We start from the raw sequence: 23982 nt of genomic DNA on the forward strand, positions 1-23982 counted from the left end.
CTCCTCCCAGCTGCCCACTGCACTGAAGATAGGAAACACTGTCACCACTGATAAATCCACCATAATTGAGAATTTCAATAAGCATTTTTCTACGGCTGGCCATGCTTTCCACCTGGCAACTCCTACCCCGGTCAACAGCACTGCACCCCAACAGCAACTCGCCCAAGCCTTCCCCATTTCTCCTTCTCCCAAATCCATTCAGCTGAAGTTCTGAAAGAGCTGAAAATCTGGACCCCTACAAATCAGCCGGGCTAGACAATCTGGACCCTTTCTTTCTAAAATTATCTGCCGAAATTGTTGCCACCCCTATTACTAGCCTGTTCAACCTCTCTTTCGTGTCATCTGAGATTCCCAAAGATTGGAAAGAGCTGCGGTCATCCCCTCTTCAAAGGGGGGACACTCTGACCCAAACTGCTACAGACCTATATCTATCCTACCATGCCTTTCTAAGGTCTTCGAAAGCCAAGTCAACAAACAGATTACCCACCATTTCGAATCTCACCATACCTTCTCTGCTATGCAATCTGGTTTCAGAGCTGGTCATGGGTGCACCTCAGCCACGCTCAAGGTCCTAAACGATATCTTAACCGCCATCGATAAGAAACATTACTGTGCAGCCGTATTCATTGATCTGGCCAAGGCTTTCGACTCTGTCAACCACCACATCCTCATCGGCAGACTCGACAGCCTTCGTTTCTCAAATGATTGCCTCGCCTGGTTCACCAACTACTTCTCTGATAGAGTTCAGTGTGTCAAATCGGAGGGTCTGCTGTCCGGACCTCTGGCAGTCTCTATGGGGGTGCCACAGGGTTCAATTCTTGGACCGACTCTCTTCTCTGTATACATCAATGAGGTCGCTCTTGCTGCTGGTGAGTCTCTGATCCACCTCTACGCAGACGACACCATTCTGTATACTTCCGGCCCTTCTTTGGACACTGTGTTAACAACCCTCCAGGCAAGCTTCAATGCCATACAACTCTCCTTCCGTGGCCTCCAATTGCTCTTAAATACAAGTAAAACTAAATGCATGCTCTTCAACCGATCGCTACCTGCACCTACCCGCCTGTCCAACATCACTACTCTGGACGGCTCTGACTTAGAATACGTGGACAACTACAAATACTTAGGTGTCTGGTTAGACTGTAAACTCTCCTTCCAGACCCATATCAAACATCTCCAATCCAAAGTTAAATCTAGAATTGGCTTCCTATTTCGCAACAAAGCATCCTTCACTCATGCTGCCAAACATACCCTTGTAAAATTGACCATCCTACCAATCCTCGACTTTGGCGATGTCATTTACAAAATAGCCTCCAATACCCTACTCAACAAATTGGATGCAGTCTATCACAGTGCTATCCGTTTTGTCACCAAAGCCCCATATACTACCCACCATTGCGACCTGTACGCTCTCGTTGGCTGGCCCTCGCTTCATACTCGTCGCCAAACCCACTGGCTCCATGTCATCTACAAGACCCTGCTAGGTAAAGTCCCACATTATCTCAGCTCGCTGGTCACCATAGCATCTCCCACCTGTAGCACACGCTCCAGCAGGTATATCTCTCTAGTCACCCCCAAAACCAATTCTTTCTTTGGCCGCCTCCTTCCAGTTCTCTGCTGCCAATGACTGGAACGAACTACAAAAATCTCTTAAATTGGAAACACTTATCTCCTCACTAGCTTTAAGCACCAACTGTCAGAGCATCTTACAGATTACTGCACCTGTACATAGCCCACCTATAATTTAGCCCAAACAACTACCTCTTTCCCAACTGTATTTAATTTATTTATTTATTTTGCTCCTTTGCACCCCATTATTTTTATTTCTACTTTGCACATTCTTCCATTGCAATACTACCATTCCAGTGTTTTACTTGCTATATTGTATTTACTTTGCCACCATGGCCTTTTTTGCCTTTACCTCCCTTCTCACCTAATTTGCTCACATTGTATATAGACTTGTTTTTTTTTGTTTTGTTTTTTTTACTGTATTATTGACTGTATGTTTGTTTTACTCCATGTGTAACTCTGTGTCGTTGTATGTGTCGAACTGCTTTGCTTTATCTTGGCCAGGTCGCAATTGTAAATGAGAACTTGTTCTCAACTTGCTTACCTGGTTAAATAAAGGTGAAATAAATAAAATAAACAGTCGGAATGAATATTACATTGTATGTCATAATCCCATACAAGCACTATGATGTATGTACAGTGGGGACCAAAGTGATCGACACCCTTGATAAAAAATGAGCAACAATAACTGCAAAGGAAAAGTGTATCACTCGCTCACCATTAACAATGTGTTTTATTTAAGTTCAAAGTTCAAAGAAAGATGTTTCAGGCCACAATGGCCTTCATTAGTTGCACCTCGATATACATTGGTTCTGCCCCCTCTTCTTTCAATAATAACTGTAAATAAGAATATAATACATTTCAAATACAAGCTATATTTTATGCTAGATTTGGGGGTGTAAATTGTATGTTTTATACTAATACAATATTGCTCAGAGAAAGAGGTTTTGTTTAACAAGTAAGTTTTTTTCTCAAAGGTCAGGGTCAAATTATATGATCTTTGTTTGGACCCTCTGCGACTTTTCTCACTCATCATTATTCAGGATTTATTCAGGATTATCCTTAATCATGGTAGCATCCACATGAATGTAGATGTGTTTAGGAACATATTTTATTCTTATTTACAATAAAAGTGACTCCAAAATGACACTACATTATTTACCATTTATTTCTATAGGGCACAAAATGATCTGAAACACAACCAAAATGAATTGCAACTGCATCCAACACGTTTGTACAGTCACAAGCTTGATGTAGTCCTTGTGTGCTAGGAATATGGGACCGAATACAAAACGTTTTACTATTTTATTACAATCTTTAGGGGTGTCAATCATTTTGACCCCTACCTTTTTTGAGAAGAAGAAAATAGTATTACTTTTAAACAATCGCTCTCTCCTGATCAATTGTATTAGTATAAAATAATATAATTTACTTTTTTTTTGGAGCATTAATATAGCTGTCTTTTTAATTATTTATTTTATACAGTCATTATTGCTCATCTTTATCAGGGGTGTCAATAATTTCAACCTCCACTGAATATATATAGTGTATGTAGTTACCTTCTCTGTTGCTACATCAGTTGCTGTTACCATAGTAACAAACTTATTGCTACCGAGTCCTGTAACTTGGCGAAATCATACGTCGTTTGTTGTTTCAGTATGACAAGTTTGATTTGTCCTTTATGCTGGTGAAGCTCGCCTCAGACATCTTAGCGACGGCCAGATGGCAGTCAGAAAGACGAGCAGCAGACCAGAGTGAGGATCTCAATCAGAGCCAGCTGTGTTGTGAATAGTAATCTGCTGTCAGAGCTCTGTGTCCTACATCAGTCTAGAGGGGACTAGTCGTAATCTTTCTCTCCTATCTGTGGCTGCTCTTTAATATTGCTACAACAGCTCGGTTGGTTTGATTGGAGTTTTTGGGGATTGATCCTGTATATTGTCAGTTTCAGCTGCTGGTCCTCTGTCATCAGCTGTACTGTAGTAACGTCAGCCGTATTATAAGGGTTGCTCTGCGTTTTGAGGTTCCTGTTTATTGTCCACAGTTCCTCACCTCTGAAGTTGTAAAGTATTTTGAAGATGCCGTCCAGTCGACTGTTTTTGAGCTCAAGTTTGAATTCCATTATTTTAACTCTTAACTCTATTTGACTCTGCTGTGGAGTGTTTTATATAGTGACAGCTGCTGTGGCTCTGGATCAGTCGGTGTGTGTGTGTGTGTGTGTGTGTGTGTGTGTGTGTGTGTGTGTGTGTGTGTCACCAGTAATGACTAACCTACAGTAACATATCGGTCTAAAGCATAATAAACAGTGCTATCGTTAGCTGAGTTCTGCCCATTGTTTATAAGCCCTAGACTGTGTGTACATAGTTGAGTATTTTACTGGCCTCATCCATTATTACCTTAAGGTTTTGTGTACCCTATAAAATATTTACTTTCAAAGAGAGATTAGACACAAATAAGTGCACCATATGGGAGTTAGATAATATTTGATAACCAGTTTAATGTAATATATTGCATTAGAGTAAGGGACAATATCATGGCATCAAGTTGCACAGCAAACCTTGTGTTAAATCTTGGCATATGTCCCATCATGCATGGTTTACTTGCATATAGTGCTCCAGTATGTGATTATGCAATCGAATCAAGGCTTGCATAAACCTAAGGGTCTCTTAGGGATCACTTTGTGGTGGTTTGTGGAAAAGCAAGAGTACACTTTCATTCAGTACAGCAGTAACTAACCCTACCCTACACCTACCCTTCTGGGAAACTCAGCCCAACACCAATCTTGAGGTTGAGCAAGGGTTTTCAACACAGATGTGAATGATAAAGCCAGTCTGGAATAATTTAATAAGACTCCTTGGTCCCATTAACTAATAAGAGACATCAACCACAGAGTTTCTCTTGAAGGAGAGACCTCAGACCAGCGACTTGAAAGACTTCCTCCTCTAGGCCAAGCAGGGTCTCTTACGGTCTGTGTGTATCACCAAAGAGCTGACTTCCTCTGATAACAGCACTGTGTTAATGCCCTATCTACAGTATCTCTCTGTCATGGGACTCTGTTTGTTTTCCTTCCTTAAAGTGGAACAGCCAACTGAGCCAACTCCCACTGTACCACTTTGCCAGTTCTCTTCAACCATGGTTTGAACTGGCGGCCTGCACTGGCTAAACATCTGAATGTGATTTGTCAGGGCAAGTTCAGATTTCTCTCCGTGGAGGGAGTAGTAATTGTATGCCCCTATAAGCCTGGATTTGTCTCCTGTTCTGAGCTTTTCCACAATGTTCCACCCAGGTACTTATTCTTCAGTTGTTGGCAGCTGCTGCTAGATTGATTGACTAGGCTTGAGAACGTATTGGATCTGCAGAGCCTGCTGACTCAAACCGTAGTGTCATTCAAGCCATTTGGAACTTCACTGGGCCATGGTGGGCGTGGTAGGGGACCGGACGATCAATACCTGTTGAGAGTGAAGGGTGATGGATGCTTGTTGATGTAGAACTGGAGTGTTTTATTTCAGACTCTGGATGGAACTCCAGATGCACCCATACATACTGTGTGAACAAACAACAGGAACCAAGACAGACTAACTACACACTATTTGTGTATTTACAGGGTTTCAGAAGTCTAGCAGAGAGCGGTAAGACAATGTGTGTTATGTGAACTAGGTTTCTCAGCAGTTTAGAGAAGTTGCAGACCTGCAGTTTGGCTTGTTTTAGGAAACACAGGTTCAGACAGGGGTTTTTAGTTGGGAGGGTGACGTCACCAAATATCTGGAAGGATTTCACGGTTGCTGACATAGAATGGAGTGTTAAATGTCCTCCGTGCTCCAGGTGGGGTTGTCCTTCTCATGCTCGCTCATGTTGGAACGATCCCTCGTAAATCCTTTGATTGCACTGAGGAATTCCAGAGAACCGGTATTTCAGAGAACTGTGGTCTCTGAGTGTAATTAGGTTATAGCTGTTTTCATTTGAATTTCACAATGATTGCTCAAATGCCCATGCTTTGGTGATTCTTTTACAATACCTCCTCTGCCCTTCCTTAACCCTTTACAGTGTTTTGGTTTGGTCAATTTCGATTTGGCAAAATCTCCCAGAAACCCCGCTCGATATATGGTTTGTTTCTTCATTGTGTATTTGATGTTCCCAAAAAGACAAGTCTGTCGGGAGAGGAGGTTCTGTATCACTGGCTTTGTTTGGGCTTGATCTAAATACCCAGCCATGCGGACATTAATGGGGACAAACATGTTGAGGCCAGGAACACCTCCAGACCCTTCATTACCGCACTAGCTCTGGGACTGTCTTTCACCTCTCAGCATGGTCACCCAGCGGCCTGGACACAGGAAGAGATTGTAGGGTTGTAGCCTCTCTGTCGCTGGTCCCAGATTTTGGCCTGATATGAACCATTTCTCTAATGAGATGGGATCAGTGTTTAATATCTAACCCACCCCCCAACTAGGGCTGTTATGGTGACCATATTACCGCCACACCGGAAGTCACAAGTAATTAGGCTTTTCCAAGCTCTGATGCTGATGGTCATCAGTAGCCTACCGAACATGCTAACTGCCTCAGCACTCTCATTGTCTCTCTAATCACTTAGCCATCAATGCAAATGTACTCCAATCAAATCCAACACGTCACGAGAGCCCATTAGCTCATGTTGTGCAACATTTCTACTGGCCTTTTAAAAATAGGAGGATCTCATCAGCTTTCTATAGGCTAGGTCTACTATATTTATTCATCAACTTTCTTAATATTAAGCACATTGCTTTGCTTCACAACAGGAGTATAGCCTACCTGGCTGGCATGAAAATAAACCACGGGGGAAAGTGTCCTCCATTCTCTGTTTAAGTGCATTAGATGAGATGTATTTTCCCGCTGCCCCTGTTCTGAGACGGGTGCATGATAATGGTCCATTCTAAATCAAAACTAATTCCCCCCATATGATTTAGTATATGTAAAGGCAATATTAGTAGCGTCCCCCCATAGGCCTATATGTTTCCATGAGGTTTGTATCACAACTAAAGTGACCAAATAACCTTTCAAAATTAAGCACATTAATACGCCTTACGACTAATGTCGAGCCTAACTGGCATACATAGGCGGTGTGTGAGTTTTAAGTTGGGGAAGAGAATATTCACCCTGAAAATGCACCTTCTATAATAAAGCATTACATGCATAATAGCATTTGTGGTAACTTTTGAGGTGTTTTCCCGCTAATTGATTGCATTTTGGAACTTACTGCCATGTGCACGTTGCTGTGCTTATAATGTGAAGAAATAGCCTATTCATTTATCAACGTTTTAAGCTAAAAGTTCTTATCTGCTGCATCAGCCTTATTGCTTTTAAAAGGTTCTTTGATGTGAGTGGTCCAATTCATTTGAGATCTATCGCATCTGATAATTGTCCCAGACTATGTTTGGAATATTTATTTATCAATAGAATAGGTCAACTTTTGTACTATGAGGTATAGTAGATTGACATAATCATAAAGCTAGTGCTTTTGCTGTTCGTTAGGCCTACTCATCTTGTTGGCTGATGAAAAGTACATGTGGACAGTTAAAATATGAAGGATGCGCACAGTTGCGTCCCATATGTCTGTCTTTATTTGTAACCTACTTCTTAGCTGAAATGGATGGATGCCTGTGAGAAGAACCCCATCACATGACGGGCATTGGCTAATAAGAATTTAGATATTTTGAGAGAGCCATGTGGGTGAGAGGCGCTTCGGAACATGCAGTGGGGAAAGGGGAATTATAATGAATATACTCAGCCCAGGGACACACTGGCCACAAAAGGCATGGATGTTTTTAGGGGGCATTATGGCCACACTAGGGGGATGCCGTTGGGAAATTCAAGGCATTCTCAAGTGTTTGTCTAATTCTGAATGAGAGACTGATGAAGTGTGTACAACCTGCGCAAGAAACAAAGCAGAGCTCATGCCTTTCATGCAACATTTATGAAATTGTCATTAGTTGCATCATTTAGCCTTAGTGTATATTAAACATCAAACATATATAGCCCAATGTTTTGTAGAACAACTAAAGTTGTATAAATGACTCTAAATTAAGCATATAGGAGTGCCTGTTTCCTGGTTAACCGCTCAACACAGAATAGCTGCATGTGCGCACTCCCTCCAGAAATCGTTTGTAGAAAAGATCCTTTCTATTTTATTCAGTTATGTTCAATTGTATTTTTCAAACTATAAAATAATATACAATGATGCAAATCTTGTCTGCTAAATGAACTAGTGTTGCCCACATGGCATTGCCAGAGCACGGCTTAACATAAGGACAACTCAGAGTATGCTATTCTGTTATTCTGAAATAGACAACATTTTCTTCATGTTTCTTTAGACCTGTCTAAAATATATAATGGATTTATTGTGATGGTGTAGGCTATATTACATGGATTTATTTGAGTTTTTAGAAGATGTTCCAAAGGTCGACATCAGTGGATTGTGGGCTATGTGTGGAAGCCAGCAGATGCAAATGTGTTTATGTAAAATACCGGTCAATTACCAGGAGGCCGACCAGTTATTTGCTTGACAAACACCGGCTGGCAAAATGTCATGACCGCCACAGCCCTACCCCCCTGCTAGTGTACTGTACAGTCGTGGCCAAAAGTTTTGAGAATGACACAAATATTAATTTTGTCTGCTGCCTCAGTTTGTATGATGGCAATTTGCATATACTCCAGAATGTTATGAAGAGTGTAATTAATTGCAATTCATCTGATCAAAGCCCCTCTGCCATGCAAATGAACTGAATCCCCCCCAAAAAAATTCAGTGCATTTCAGCCCTGCCACAAAAGGACCAGCTGACATCATGTCAGTGATTCTCTCGTTCACACAGGTGTGAGTGTTGATGACGACAAGGCTGGAGATCACGCTGTCATGCTGATTGAGTTTGAATAACAGACTGGAAGCTTCAAAAGGAGGCTAGTGCTTGGAATCATTGTTCTTCCTTTGTCAACCATGGTTACCTGCAAGGAAACACGTGCCGTCATCATTGCTTTGCACAAAAATGGCTTCACAGGCAAGGATATTGCTGCCAGTAAGATTTCACTGAAATCATCCATTTATCGAATCATCAAGAACTTCAAGGAGAGCAGTTCAATTGTTGTGAAAAAGGCTTCAGAGCGCCGAAGAAAATCCAGCAAGCGCCAGGACCGTCTCCTAAAGTTGATTTGGCTGCAGGGGCACCACCAGTACAGAGCTTGCTCAGGAATGGCAGCAGGTAGGGGTGAGTGCATCTGCATGCACAGTGAGGCGAAGACCTTTGGAGGATGGCCTGGTGTCAAGAAGGGCAGCAAAGAAGCCACTTCTCTCCAGGAAAAAACATCAGGGACAGACTGATATTCTGCAAAAGGTACAGGGATTGGACTGCTGAGGACTGGGGCAAAATCATTTTCTCTGACTCCCATTTCCTATTGTTTGGGGCATCTGGAAAAAATATTTTCCGGAGAAGACAAGGTGAGCACTACCATCAGTCCTGTGTCATGCCAACAGTAAAGCATCCTGAGGCCATTCATGTGTGGGGTTGCTTCTCAGCTAAGGGAGTGGGCTCACTCACAATTTTGCCTAAGAACACAGCCATGAATAAAGAATGGTACCAACACATCCTCCAAGAGCAACTTGTCTCAACCATCCAGGAACAGTTTGGTGACGAACAATGCCTTTTCCAGCATGATGGAGCACCTTGCCATAAGGCAAAAATGATAACTTAAGTGGCTCTGGGAACAAAACATTGATATTGTTGGCAGCCCACCTCTTGAGGATTGACCACAAATTCTCAATTGGAATAAGGTCTGGGGAGTTTCCTGGTCATGGACTCCCCAGACCTTATTCCCATTGAGAACTTGTGGTCAATCTTCAAGAGGTGAGTGGGCAAACAAAAACCCACAAATGCTGACAAACTCCAAGCATTGATTATGCAAGAATGGTCTGCCATGTGGCCCAGAAGTTAATTGACAGCATGCCAGGGCGGATTGCAGAGGTCTTGAAAAAGAAGGGTCAACACTGCAAATATTGACTCCGTGTCAACTTCATGTAATTGTCAATAAAAAGCCTTTGACACTTATGAAATGCTTGTAATTATACTTCAGTATTCCATAGTAACATCTGACAAAAATATCTAAAGACACTGAACCAGAAAACTTTGGAAACTAATATTTGTGTCATTCTCAACTTTTGGCCACGGCTGTACTATGGGCTTAATGTTTTCTATCTGCACACCCTGCCTTGCTAGTGGAATATCAATGTGGACTATAGGCTTAATGTTTTCTATCTGCACCCCCTACTGTAATCCAGCGTGCTAGTTGTGGGGGATAAGTGCAGATCAAAGTAGACGTCTGGTGTGGGATCAGGAACAGGCCCGGGCTGTGTTGATGCTGGTCCCGGTTTATTTTGGTTTGGGCTATGGGTGGGGAACTTCAAATATTATGAAAGGAGGAAGTCAAGAAATGCACCCCTGTGTGTGTGTGTGTGTGTGTGTGCATTTCTGGTAACTGTGGACCCTCATTGTAAGCACATGTGCAGAGATGGGTTTTTCTGTGCTGGGTGTGTAGTTTAGTGGCTGACTGACTGACCGGCTGGTACTGTAGACTCAGGACTGATGTTCTTCAGAGGGGTGAACTCTGGGTGTCGGGCAGATGGATCAGCGGATGATTTGGCCAAGACCCTGGGGGGGTTTATGGGAGGGAGGTGACTCGAGCTGCAATGTATAATGGGTAGTGCCACTCACAACTGGAGCCTTGACAGGCTCTCTCAAACAGAGTTATAGCTGTCCGTATTGAGTGTTTTGTCAAAATGCTTTTGCACATTTGTCTGTTCACTCTTTGTAGAGTGACTAGCTTGTTCCCATGGTAAAGTTAATATGTAAATGAGTGCCAAGTTCCACATAATAAGTCACTAAACATTGTTCATCAGAAGACACAATTTATCACTGTCCTCTGAAGGTGCATTTAGCTTAACAATTACTGTGTTTACAGTACAAAGTGACATTTCATACTGAATTGATTTGTGACTGAGGGGGAGGACAGGACACACGTACGTAGTCCTTTCTGTCCCAGCGTGCTCCAGGCTTTCTGAATAGAACCACAGTTGCTTGTTTAATTACCACGTTACGGTTCACTCATTCTCTTATACTTTTTTGTTTTGTTTGTGTGACTCAAAGCGGACTATAATCGAATAGTGAGGAGTTTAATTGGTTTCATTTTTTATTCCTGCTTGTCTTTCGGTTGCCCGGGAGACCATTGGCTGTTAAGCGGTATTGCCCTAGTAACCTCCCCACACACAGAGCAGAAATACCTCCCTCTTTACAACTGTACTCTACCACAGCTCACAGGAAGTGGCCAATCGAGTGTTCTTTTTAATTTGAGACACGATTCTACTTCTGAATCTCCTACAGTGTTATGGTGTGAGGTCAAACGGCTTGACTCCAGAAATCGTTCTTGAAGGTCAACTATTACCTATTTAAATATCAACTTTTTTTTCAACTTTTTTTTCCTCATAAGTTGACAAAACCATGTGGTCAGAACATTTTGTGCAATACTACAGCCCACTGGATTACTTCTCTCTGCAACTTCTTCCAGAATGTAATTAATATTCTGCAGATTCAGGTTATGACAATGTGTATTTTCTGGCCATAGGAAACCAGAGGGTCTCTGTGAGCAGTCTGCTGGTATGTCATGGTCTGCTGCTGGTGGGGACCAACCTGGGGGTGACAGTGGCCCTCTCTGTCCCTAGACTACAGGGCATCCCTAAGGTCACAGGTGGGTACATCTTCATCTGAAGATTATTCCAGATTATCAAAACATCCCAATGAGGATTTCTATGGCAATCCATCCATTTGGTGTCATAGTTTTGGGGTTAAAGAGGGGATTTGGGAAGGGTGCTTTAAGGACTTTGATAGCCAATAGTATGTCATTGTAAATGGAGCACAACATGGATTAATGGGCCTCAGTCATTATCCTTCAGGTCCCAGCCCTGCCTGGTTAGTTTGGTGTAGCCTTTCTCACAATGATACTGTCTCTTAATTGATATAATGACTCAAAGCCAATTTCCGTGTGCCTCCGGTCTACAGAATTCTTAGTCTCTGGAGGCTTCTGCCAAAAGCAGGCAATTTCAAACATATGTAGTTATTACCAGTATTATCCAGTAACGTTAGCTGTTGATTAGTGCATTTGTATGTGTGTATGGAGTAATGTGTGTCTGGATATTTGGATGTCGTAGGACGGGGCATGGTATCTTTCCATGCCCACCACGGCCCAGTGAAGTTCCTCACCATGGCAGCCGCCGTGTGCAACCGGCCCTCAGGCAACTCAGACAGCCCAGGCAGCAGCCCACCCAGCCAGCCAGGGGACACCCAGGACGGGGAGGCCTCCCCACCTCCACCCCCAGGCTCCACACCCAGTCCTGCTGCTACTCAGGGCCGGGGAGTGTGGCTGGGGGAGGCAGGCTGCTCCTCCATGGCCCTCCATGACTCCCTGTCCTCCTCCTGTGGCTCCCTGGCTCTGTCACAGGGCTCTCTGGAGCACGGGCCTGAGGACGGGGCCATCTATGACCTGGTCAATGACCCAGCCAATCACCAGAGGGGCAGGAGGGTCAAGAAGGTGGACGTCAGCTCTCTGCTTGTGGTGTCGGGGGGGCTGGGTCACCGCAGGGTCAACAGGAAGAGCAAACAGTCCCGCCAGGAGGAGACTGTGTCCACCATTATGGTGTGGCAGATCCCTCTTCTCAACATGTAAGAGACTAAACTACCACAGTGCAGCAAGGTGAGTGGGACCATAGTCACTGCAGTAGTCACTAGTGTTAATGGTTTAATAACCACTCATAAGTCAATAGTAATCATCCTTTCAAGTCTCCCCATACTCCTCCTCATGCTCTTTTTGTCTCTTTCTCTTCAGGGTGAAGACTGAGGGTGCTGCAGTTCCTATTTGAAGTCAGTGACACAACTCCAAAGGATGTCCATTGCCATAGTTGTCTGGACTTTGGGCTCAGTCAACTCAACCATGTGTCTTAGAATGAAAAATACTTCAGAGGGCATTCCATAAACAGTTTGAAGAGTTTCTTATGGTGTCTCCCACCCAAAAACCTATAGCCTTATGTACACGTGAGACATTCCCATGGGGTCAATGCCAAGGGATCAATACACTATAACCACTTTTTCCTGGCACCTGACTTTGCTTACAGCATCCAATACCTGAACCGTTAACACCATGGTGGAAGATGAATCCAGTGAAGAGAACATGGATATGGAGAAAAACCACTGAAATGGCCTTAATGTCATTCTTACGATGTCATTTTCATAGATGACCGATGAAATGTTACTTGTCTTCAGTTGTTATAACATGGCTAATATATTCTATGTTACTGAGACGTTGGGCCAGATCATCAGTGTCAATGGCACAATAATACATCTGGGCAGATACGGGTGCAGTATGAAAATGGACACGTAGACATCAGAAATGACCAGTTTCCTATGTGGACCGAAGTTGAGAGACAAGTTGACTTCATCTCTGTGGCTTTGAACAATGTCTAGCCTGACACTTCCACTGTTAGGTAAAGACATATTCTGTGGGGCCAAGGCCCTGATATTATGATCATCTCATTGCGCCAGTCTATGTTCTATGAATTGGGTCTGTTTCTAGATATGCTTACTTGTTTGTTATTGGGTCAGGGAGAGGTCCTTTGCAATGGTGTCCTTATTTCACTGGAACACTAAAGCTGAACGTTTCCTTGTAGTTGCCATCAGGGGGCTATGGAGGGTGAGTGTTTCTGAAAGGTATGATGGGACTTCCTGGCTGGCCAGGTTTCCTGTAGATCCTAAATGGAGGGAGAGTCGTTAACTGTTACCAGATGAAAAGAAGTAGGGGTTGTTACTTGCCCAAATAAATGTGTTGTCACTAAAGGGTATTAAAAAAAAAAAAAATGTAAATGATAAAAAGCTTTATACTTTTGTCACATTTTGTATGTACTTCTGTTGCGTATATTAACAAATCTATAAACAATGTTTTATTCAACAGTTTTATGGATATTTTCTTTACATACTGTGTCTAGGTTTGTATTAATCTAGTTTTAATGTATGCATGCTCAGTTTGCTCACCTTATATCAACAAAAAGGAAATACTGGGAGGTGCACTAGTTCACATATGCTGCCAGTATGTATAGCCTTGGGTGTTTGGTTCAATGCCAATCTCTAAATTCACCTCTCCACACTGAACATCAAGGGTCTTTCTGTATTGTTTGCATAACTACATGTTGTGAATGCACTAGTTTAGACCTTCAGAAGAACACAGGTACTAACTATACCATACAATCAAAGCAACTCCAAACAAAAAACTTATATGGTTTGTATTTTGAGAAATGAAGGAGAAAGACTGCAAGGAAATGGTATACAAGGATGGGCAGTAACTGATTACATGTAATCTGATTACAAAAAAAGCCTCAGATTACAACTTCTTTTGAAAAAGTAGATTACTTTTAAATTAAAAGGACATTTGTGGAAGAATACATTGACACCTTTCTGTTTTCTCAATGACATGCAATTCAGCATTTGAAAAAGGCGCATGTTTAAGCTTGTTCCACCTGAGCGAGTCAGAGACCACTATGATGACACACCAAATGCGTTTGATGGATCCTTTTGTCTTCTTATAATGCCTCTTAAAGGAAAATTCCACCCAAAAGCAATCTATTGGTACTTGTTTCATTATTCCATTGTTGACATAATCCCAAAATGTTTTGCTTGTCAGCAATCAAGTTTTCAAAATATGTAACTTTCAAAATACAGAAATCATCCCCATATAATGCGGTTTTTGGGTGGAGTTTTCCTTTAAGGGGAAAGTAATCCAAAAGCAACAAAGTAATCAGGTTATGTTACGGAGTTTGGCTAATCCAAATGTTACGTTACAGATTGCAGTTTTGAACGTGTAACTAGGAACTGTAATGGATTACATTTAGAAATGAAAAAAAGAGACTAAAGCTTTGTTAACCTAACCTTCTGGATAAAGTGCTGCTATCAATTCATGTAAGGACGATCTTTTGCCCGGAGTGTATTAAGAACTGTGGGTGATGCAGTTCCTGAGTATTTCAACATGTACTCTCATTCTCTCAGCTGGTCAGGATCTAATTTGTTTCATGCCGCCCACATAGTGTTACACAATCATGTTGAAATGTATTACTGTATTATCTGTGTTAACGCAAATATATTCTAGAACTTGAAGTTCAGTGTCCCTGCCTTATCCAAATGATTACCCTTATGCCATATTATTCCAGTAATAGTTTTCTGTCATCTGTGCTGTATCATGAACCCAAACATATCCCACAGGATGTCTCATTTAGCTAATGTCCTGATGACTATTCTGTCTTTTAGGGTAAAGTTCAACCACAGTGATTTAAGTAGGCTACAGACAGTATTTATTAACCAGTGAAGGTATACAGACCAGCAGCACCTCAATAACAAATACTGTATCAAACAAATACTGTATCAATTGTCTTGGACAATTGTGGCGTGCCTGGATTTGAACCTTTTATTTAAAAAAAAAAATTCATCAAACTGTCCCCTTTTTTCTTTTTCTGTCAAAAGGCCAAGGACCATCCTCAGACCATTGCTTTAATTTTTGGTGGTATTCTCATTTCTTGATATCATACAGGATAAAATCATGCTATGTCACATAATTGCGCACTAAACAGGGCCCCATCACCACAGAGCAATCCCAGGCTCGTGCCCTGTCTGACTGTTGTCATTCATCACACTGGGAGATGGCCTTGACTCACAAGCACACGGTTTTTGTTTTCTCGGATCCTGCATGGTTTCCATGGAGAACTGTCAATGGTCTTTGACAGCATGGCTGAGTGTGATTTCTCTCCTCACAGCGTGTGGATGTGTGTTGTGTGGCATGTCTGCTCCTCAAGATAATACTGCGGGACAATCGTGCATTATATTCTGAACATGGAAGATTTGTTGTGGCTATGGCTTGCCTTTTCTCTGTGTTCATCTGTCCCAGGCAGGAATGCTGCAGTGTAATCCGTGGTGCTGATTGTACTCTGGTGCCCTTGTGTTGGCACAGAGTGGCTCAGCTATTTTTATATGTAAAAGGCCAGTGGTTACGCTATGCAACCTCCAGAGAATGGGAAGATAAGGGTGCTGGATAAAACTGTCTCCGTCTATAACTGGGATACTGATATGAGACACACTGACATGTTATGCTATTTTAACTCCGTGAAGATGGTGGTTGTTTTGCTGGTTCTTAACCTTTTTTTATTTTTTATTCTCACAAATTTAAGGGAAGCACTTGTTTGCGCTTAGTTTTTTTGCGTTTCCATTTGGGTTGTATTCATGTGTGTGTATGTATGTATGTATGTATGTGTATATATATATATATATATATCATTTTGTAATAATTTGCGAGACTGGACTGAAGGAGAGGGAGGCTTATTTACAGTGCCTTCAGAAAGTATTCACACCCTTTTACGTTTTCCACATTTCGTTGTGTTACAGCCTGCATTTATAGGTTAAATTGAGATGTCACTGGCCCACACACAATACCCTCAATGTCAGAGGAATTATGTTTTTAGAAATCTTTACAACTTAATAAAAAATGAAAAGTGGAAATGTCTTGAGTCAATAAGTATTCAACCCCTGTTCTGGCAAGCCTACATACATTTAGGTTGGAGTCATTAAAACTTGTTTTTCAACCACTCTACAAATTTCTTGTTAACAAACTATAGTTTTGGCAAGTCGGTTAGGACATCTACCTTGTGCATGACACACATTTTTCCAACAATTGTTTACAGAGAGATTATTACATTTATCACAATTCCAGTGGGTCAGAAGTTTACATACACTAAGTTGACTGTGCCTTTAAACAGTTTGGAAAATTCCAGAAAATTATGGTATGCTTTAGAAGCTTCTGATAGGCTAATTGACATCATGAGTCAATTGGAGGTGTACCTGTGGATGTATTTCAAGGCCTACCTTCAAACTCAGTGCCTCTTTGCTTGACATTATGGGAAAATCCAAAGAAATCAGCCAAGACCTCAGGGAAAATGATTGTAGACCTCCACAAGTCTGGTTCATCCTTGAAAGCAATTTCCAAACACCTGAAGGCAACACGTTCATCTGTACAAACAATAGTACGCAAGTATAAACACCATGGGACCATGCAGCCGTCATACCGTTTCTCCCATTATTCTCTACAGATCCTCTCAAGCTTTGCCAGGTTGAATGGGGAGCATCGCTGCACAGTTATTTTTAGGTCTCTCTGAGATATTCGATTGGGTTCAAGTCCGGTCTCTGGCTGGGCCACTCAAGATCATTCAGACTTGTCCCGAAGCCACTCCTGCGTTGTTTTGACTATGTGCTTTGAGTGATTGTCTTGTTGGAAAGTGAACCTTCGCCCCAGTCAGGTCCTGAGCGCTCTGGAGCAGGTTTTCATGAATCAAATCAAATCAAATTTTATTTGTCACATACACATGGTTAGCAGATGTTAGTGCGAGTGTAGCGAAATGCTTGTGCTTCTAGTTCCGACAATGCAGTAATAACCAACAAGTAAGTAATCTAGCTAACAATTCCAAAACTACTACCTTATAGACACAAGTGTAAGGGGATAAAGAATATGTACAAAAAGATATATGAATGAGTGATGGTACAGAGCGGCATAGGCAAGATACAGTAATGGTATTTAGTGCAGTATATACATATGAGATGAGTATGTAAACAAAGTGGCATAGTTAAAGTGGCTAGTGATACATGTATTACATAAGGATGCAGTAGATGATATAGAGTACAGTATATACGTATACATATGAGATGAATAATGTAGGGTATGTAAACATATTAGGTAGCATTGTTTAAAGTGGCTAGTGATATATTTTACATCCTTTCCCATTATTAAAGTGGCTGGAGTGAAGGATCTCTCTGTACTTTTCTCCATTCATCTTTGCCTCAATCCTGACTAGTCTCCCAGTCTCTGCTGCTGAAAAACATCCCCACAGCATGATGCTGCCACCACCATGCTTCACTGTAGGGATGGTGCCAGGTTCCTCCAGACGTGACGCTTGGCATTCAGGCCAAAGAGTTCAATCTTGGATTCATCAGACCAGAGAATCTTGTTTCTCATGGTCTGAGAGTCTTTAGGTGCCTTTAGGCGAACTCCAAGCGGGCTGTCGTGCCTTTTTACTGAGTGGCTTCTGTCTGGCCACTCTACCATAAAGGCCTGATTGGTGGAGTGCTGCAGAGATGGTTGTCCTTCTGGCACTTTCTCCCATCTCCACAGAGGAACTCTGGAGCTCTGTCAGAGTTATCAGGTTCTTGCTCACCTCCTGACCAAGGCCATTCTCCCCCGATTTCTCTGTTTGGCCAGGCGGCCAGCTCTAGGCTGAGACTTGGGTGGTTACGAACTTCTTCCATTTAAGAATGATGGAGGCCACTGTGTTCTTGGGGACCTTCAGTGCTGCAGAAATGTTTTGGTGCCCTTCCCTAGATCTATGCCTGACACAATCCTGTCTCGGAGCTCAATGGACAATTCCATCGAACTCACGGCTTGGTTTTTGCTCTGACATACACTGTCAATTGTGGGACCTTATATAGACGTGTGTGTCAAATGATTTCTAATCAAAATAATTTACCCCAGGTGGATTCCAAGTTGTATAAACATCTCAAGGATGATCAATGGAAACAGGATGCACCTTAGCTCAATTTTGAGTTTCATAGCAAAGGTTCTGAAAACTTATGTAAATAAGGTATTTCTGTTTTAATTGTTTTATGCATTTGAAAATATTTCTAAAAACCTGTTTTCGCGTTGTCATTATGAGGTAGTGTGTGTAGATTGGAAGAAAAAAAAGATGTAATCAATTTTAGAATAAGTCTAACGTAACAGAATGTGGAAAAAGTCAAGGTGTCTGAATACTTTCCAAATGCACTGTAACCCATGGTTTAAGGATAGGTTGACGCAATGTTCTTCCTTTCAGACTAAAATATGATCGGATGTTGTAGCGTACCAAGCAAAAGGCGGTAGCCGTAGTACATTTTAATGTGGACACGTCTTTATAATTACAATAACCCACTAGGGAAACACATGTGTGTGTTGTCTAGTGAACAACATATTTGTTGTCATTTGGCTTTGCTTTGGAAGTAGGGTCTTTCCTATAAGGGTCTTACAATGACAGGGTCTTATAATGCACGCATGGGCGCAGATCGCCGAGCTTCTCCCATGACATCTCGGACACAAAAGCGTGTGAAGGAATGTCGCATTTTCCCGGTGGTTTGCCTCCAACGCGTGCGCTGAGGGAATATCCGTCTAGAGGGTGTGTGGTCTATATCAATAACTGTCGGATTGTAGCCAACGGTAAAAAATCTAAACACATTCGGGGCAGCGGAGAGGGAGAACACTGATCTATGCTGGGCTGATTTTAAACTGTGGGGGTGAAATACGACATTTGATGCTCACGCCTCAACTCGGACGCACTGGAGAGCTGCAGGAGGAATTTACTTGGCAACATATTGGTCGTGGATAGATAATCTGAAAGCCTAAATCCTGGAATGACTGTTTTGTTTTAACCAAGACATCGATGTAGTTAGTGGGTTTTCTCTTATGATTTTTTTTTAATGGTATAACAAAGATCCATTTTACTCGGAGATGATTTGTTCAAGTGATAGCCTATATAGCTAAAGGACATGTAATGAAGGACTTCTTCACATTTACGAAATTACCTCTATATATGAGGGAAAAGAGCTGTCTTGCATTTTTGAGGTTCTCCAATTTTCAGTATTGGGGCTACCTTACATAACTGGGCATTGTGTGTGTGTGTGACTGAAAACGGTCTGTTGAACTGCGCTGCTACTTCACCACAGACACAAAGACGTAAGTAGTAGGCTATACTATAATAACAATCATCATCATGCTATTTAGGTCGTTTAAAAAATATATATGAGTCGAGATGCATTTCCATCTTTGATGATACCTTAATATTAATAAAATGTAGCCTTGAATTATTTTCTTGCCTTACAATTATATTGCGCGCAAATTTGCCAATTTATATTTCTTCACGTTATGATGAACGAATATATATTAATCGATTTCTATAAATGATTGTACTAGAATTTGGTTTCTATTACACAATTTGACAGCGAAATGTGCTCGTGAACGGCTTTCCTCTCCCATCATATTCAGGATTTAGCAGTCAGCAGTGGCCACTGAGCATGCGCCCTGGGTGTCCGTCTCCCACGGGGTCGCGATTAACACAGATTCGAATGATCATCCAATAGGTAGGTCATGTGTGTTAGCAGTGTATAGCAACAATAATTCACTTGTTATTCCATTCACTATATGTCTAATATCTTAATAATAGCACTTGAATTCATCTTTTTCTGCACAACACGTGCCAAAGGTGCAATTAGACCCCCATAATAATATCTGTAGAATTTAATCATGTTGTGTTTTTCAATAGAGTTTAGTCAATTTTGAGAACATCAGTTACTCTATAAAACTCTGAAGATATGCCAAAGTTGGCTCCATGTGTTGCTTGTGGAGTAAGGGCGCCCCTCAGAGTTTAAGTAGCACTGGCAACAATTTAGGTTTTAGTTATTTGAAACATGCCATAGAAGCAGGATAGATTTTCAATGACTTTTGATATATTTCTCTTCTCCCCAAACTTGTCAAATAGGTTCAAGGGACGAGACCTGCCAAGATCTGGAGAAGTGATTCTAGAAGATTCTGTTGGATTTTCCTCGCTATGATCACTGAGGATCTGGACTACCACTAGCTCTGATCAGACAGGATGAATGACAGACAGAGACCGGGAGGAGGAGTGCACACAGTGGAGGCAGACGTCATCTTCCACCATCCCGTCTGCTCGGACCTCCTCTCCTCCCCCTCGGATGAGGATGTTTGTCCCCTCCCACGGAAGCAGGAGGGGAACACCAATGCTCCAGACCAGGGATTCATACTGGACGACCAGGGATTCTGTCGACAGAGCACGCCAGTTACAAAGGAGTACTTGTTGGATGGTGGTACGGTGATTGGGAATCATCACTTTGACCAGCCACAGGGTGATGGATCATACATCTCAAATACAGATCAGCTTCACATTACTGATCTTTCTCATCTAGCAAATACATCTCACATACCCAAGCTTGATGCTGGTAGAGACCAGAACTGTACTCATGGCAGAAACGGTATCCGTGAGGATATGAATGGGGCGAGGGCCAAAGTGCCCTGCAGTGTGGGTCCCTCGCTATACTTCAAGGGAGAGGCCAGAGAGGAAGCGGAAGGGTCTCTGTCCCTCTACAGAGAGAGCATAGTGGGGAGTCAGTGTCACATCACAAATGTCACCGCCTCCCCGGAGCAGGGGACCTCCGCGCCTGACACGTATTGTATCACCGCGGACAACCAGCCAACCATACAAGAGCTGGAGCGCTTGTTCAGCCACAGCTCTGCCACAGAATATGACACATTGTATGGACAGTCGGAGCTTGAGTCGAGCCAAGGACACAGGGGCAGTAGTGGCCATGGTGGGATCAGTAACACAACGCCTAAAGAGGAGACGGATTTAGTGATTGAAGTCGGTGGCCAGAAAATCAGTGTTCATAAGTCTGTTCTGGCAGAGAAGAGTGACTATTTCAAGGCTCGTCAGTCGAGAGACATCCTGAAAGTGAAAGGGCTGAAGTACAAGACCCTGACCATCCTGATAGACTATATCTACACCTCTCAGATGAATGTGCACAAGGACAATGTGGTAGAGGTGATCACAGGAGCTAAGATCTTACAGATCCCATGTGCCCTCCAGGCTGCTATGGATACCATCTCCGAGCAGGTCACAGCAGAGAACTGCTACGAGATTCTAACTATCGCCAAGAAGCAACGACTCAACGAACTGAAAGAGACGGCCTATCGCTTCATGAGTGACAATTTCCTCCAGATCCTGCGGGACCAAACGGTGTATGGACATCTGACTGGTTCGGAGAGGGATCTGGTCCTGAAGAAGAGAATGGAGGGGAAAAGGTCCCTGATGGTCGCTGAGATCAACGATGTGTTCGACCGCGTCGGGAGCCGACCTCAGAGTCGCTGTAACAGTCGACCGCAGAGCCCTCTGTCCGTGGCATCCTTCGAGGAGAACCACATGATTTACTACTTCAACGAGGCAGCCAATGACTGGAGACCTCTGACTCTGATGCCGGAGGACATTAACACTAAGGGCTGTGGGATCTGCACCATGTACAACTACCTGTTTGTGGCCGGTGGGATAAAGGGATATGGGGATAAGGGCAAGGTCTCAGACAAGGTGTTCTGTTACAACCCCATCACTAACCGCTGGAGCGAGGTTCGGCCGCTCAACCAGGCGCGGTCGCAGCTCAAGCTAGTGTCTATGGAAGGTAACCTGTACGCCATAGGAGGGGAGTGTTTGTTCACAGTGGAAAAGTATGATCCTCGGACTGACAGATGGACCACAGTGGCTCCCTTACCCAAAGGGGCGTTCGCTGTGGCCCATGAAGCCACCACATGTAACGGAGAGCTCTACGTCTCTGGCGGGTCTCTCTTCTACCGTCTCCTAAAATACGACCCCAAGAGGGACGAGTGGCAGGAGTGCCCCTACAACAACAGCAGGAAGAAGTCAACTGACATGGTGGCCCTGAAAAGCTTCATCTACAGGTTTGACGTGAACCGCGACCAGGGGGTCAATGTGTTCAAGTACAACACTATAGTGAAAATGTGGCACGACTGTGTATCACAGCGACAGGGCACCCCTTTGCCGTTCCGGTGTGCCGTCATTGGGAATTGCATCTATTGTGTGAACAAGACTCAGATTCTGCAGTTCGTAGTGGAGGAGGACGGCTCTTACTTTGTAGAGGAACCTCTGAGGCCACCACTGGAAGCTAAGGGCCTACTGTTCCCTTTCATCCTCAGTCTGCCTGACAAGACTCATGTGATATGACCGTGTACCAACGACGCTACATTACAGAAGCCCGTCAGTAGAATATAGTGGACCTTTTCAAATATAATGAACATTTTTCAATGTCAGCTTTATTCCCTCCCCCCCTGTCCAGTTTACCTGCTCGTAATGGAATGTGTTGTCTTTGCATGGTCAGTGACAGTATCTACAGGACAAGCCTTAACACGGATGACTTTTACATGTTGAATGAGTGCAACCCGAAATGCATCTGACTGTAAATAATGAGATAATGACACGTGCAGATGTTTCTTTGTGTGTATTTCCCTGCGTTCAGTTTTGTATTGTTCATTTTTGTTTTAGCAGATAGTTAGAATAGATATTGTTTTTAATTCTGTTGGCTGGCTGGTCGCTTTTAGACACTAATCTCACGTCAGAGGTGGAATTGTCTGACTGCAGGGGCAGCTAAAGTGTGTTCTGACTGACATAGCTGGCAAGTCCTATCTAAACGAAACAAGCAAACACATAAGCAGCTTCATCTGGTACAGTACAAGGCCTGCTACTGTGGTGATGGATGCTCTGTAACATGGCTCTATGACGAAACGGAGAGGAAATAACATTCACAGCACCGAGGCCTGATATCAGAACGGCCTTTGACATGACTTCACAAGACCATTGAACAGAAGGAGGAAATGAGCCACATACTGTATATATTCTACAATAATGCTGTTCTACCATTATAGATAATCGAGGAATAATGTTGAAGAGCACAATGCACTTATTAGTGAATTAGGTATCAAAACCAGTACCCACCTGTTCATTCAGAACCAATAACCAGCCGTGCAAGTTCCGTCAAAGACAACACTCTACATACAGTTGAGTTTCAATACACTACAAACATTGTTTTGTGGTGTACATGAATCCAAAGGGGAATTGTTGCAGCACCAGAAGAGTGGTGTTTTTGACTGATCTTTGGGATCGTGTTAGGTGACAGGGTTTGATTGAAACGGGTCTTAGGTGTGCAAAGATGTTTACAGAATACAGGATTGAGTCCGTATAGATATGAGGGACAATTCTTACTGCACACTGTTCACTGTTAGGGGCCTGGTCCTTGACTATCACGTTTGCCAAAGACAAAAGAAGTCTGGTATTGTCTCAAATAGTCTGATAATAACACATCAAACCCTTTCAGACATTTCAGTAAATAAATCTATAGTAAATATATTTGGGTGATTTAATATCCTAAATCCAAAAGATGTATGTGACCTCTACAACACTACGCAATAGTATTAGCAGAAATGTATCAATGTTGCCGTGATACAAGGGCACCACACTTGCTGCTACAATATTCTTTTAACATTCTTCAGAGAAGTGAGGAGTCATTTCTCCTATGCAGGAGAATTTGCCCTTGTCCTGCAGATAATGAAAACGCTATTATGTTGTCATCTCCCACAAGTATTTGATGAGCCAGCCAGAAAGACTGTGACTAGCATACATAGTGTGCATTTTTCGAATACTGCCTCACAAGTACTGGACTA

General features: G+C 42.7%; 2 protein-coding genes across 4 annotated transcripts in view; both read left to right on the forward strand.

The window, feature by feature from the left end:
- The window catches only part of LOC115138385 (rho guanine nucleotide exchange factor 10-like), a 94050-nt gene extending 79273 nt beyond the window's left edge, over positions 1-14777 (forward strand). For both annotated transcript variants that reach the window (XM_029675183.2, XM_029675187.2), the window contains 3 exons: positions 11206-11328; positions 11789-12330; positions 12463-14777. In XM_029675183.2, coding sequence (XP_029531043.2) covers positions 11206-11328; positions 11789-12303 — 638 coding nt within the window. In that variant the 3' untranslated portion in view covers positions 12304-12330; positions 12463-14777. The remainder of the gene's footprint in view (positions 1-11205; positions 11329-11788; positions 12331-12462) is intronic.
- A 3823-nt stretch (positions 14778-18600) lies between these two features.
- On the forward strand, positions 18601-23668 carry LOC115138386 (kelch repeat and BTB domain-containing protein 11-like). Of its 2 annotated transcripts, XM_029675189.2 has the most exons (3): positions 18601-19419; positions 19729-19823; positions 20222-23668. In XM_029675189.2, the coding sequence occupies exon 3, from the start codon at positions 20336-20338 to the stop codon at positions 22487-22489; it is 2154 nt and encodes a 717-aa protein (XP_029531049.1). In that variant the 5' UTR covers positions 18601-19419; positions 19729-19823; positions 20222-20335; the 3' UTR covers positions 22490-23668. The 2 variants fall into 2 exon arrangements, with proteins under 2 accessions (XP_029531049.1, XP_029531050.1); XM_029675190.2 differs by lacking the exon at positions 19729-19823.
- The last annotated feature ends 314 nt before the right edge of the window (positions 23669-23982 follow it).

Source organism: Oncorhynchus nerka, linkage group LG12, assembly GCF_034236695.1.
Source record: "Oncorhynchus nerka isolate Pitt River linkage group LG12, Oner_Uvic_2.0, whole genome shotgun sequence".
NCBI lineage: Eukaryota > Metazoa > Chordata > Actinopteri > Salmoniformes > Salmonidae > Oncorhynchus > Oncorhynchus nerka.

Bases quoted from the DNA above. Each gene is read 5' to 3' on its own strand.
- LOC115138386 (XM_029675189.2), top strand. From the start codon at position 20,336: ATGAATGACAGACAGAGACCGGGAGGAGGAGTGCACACAGTGGAGGCA.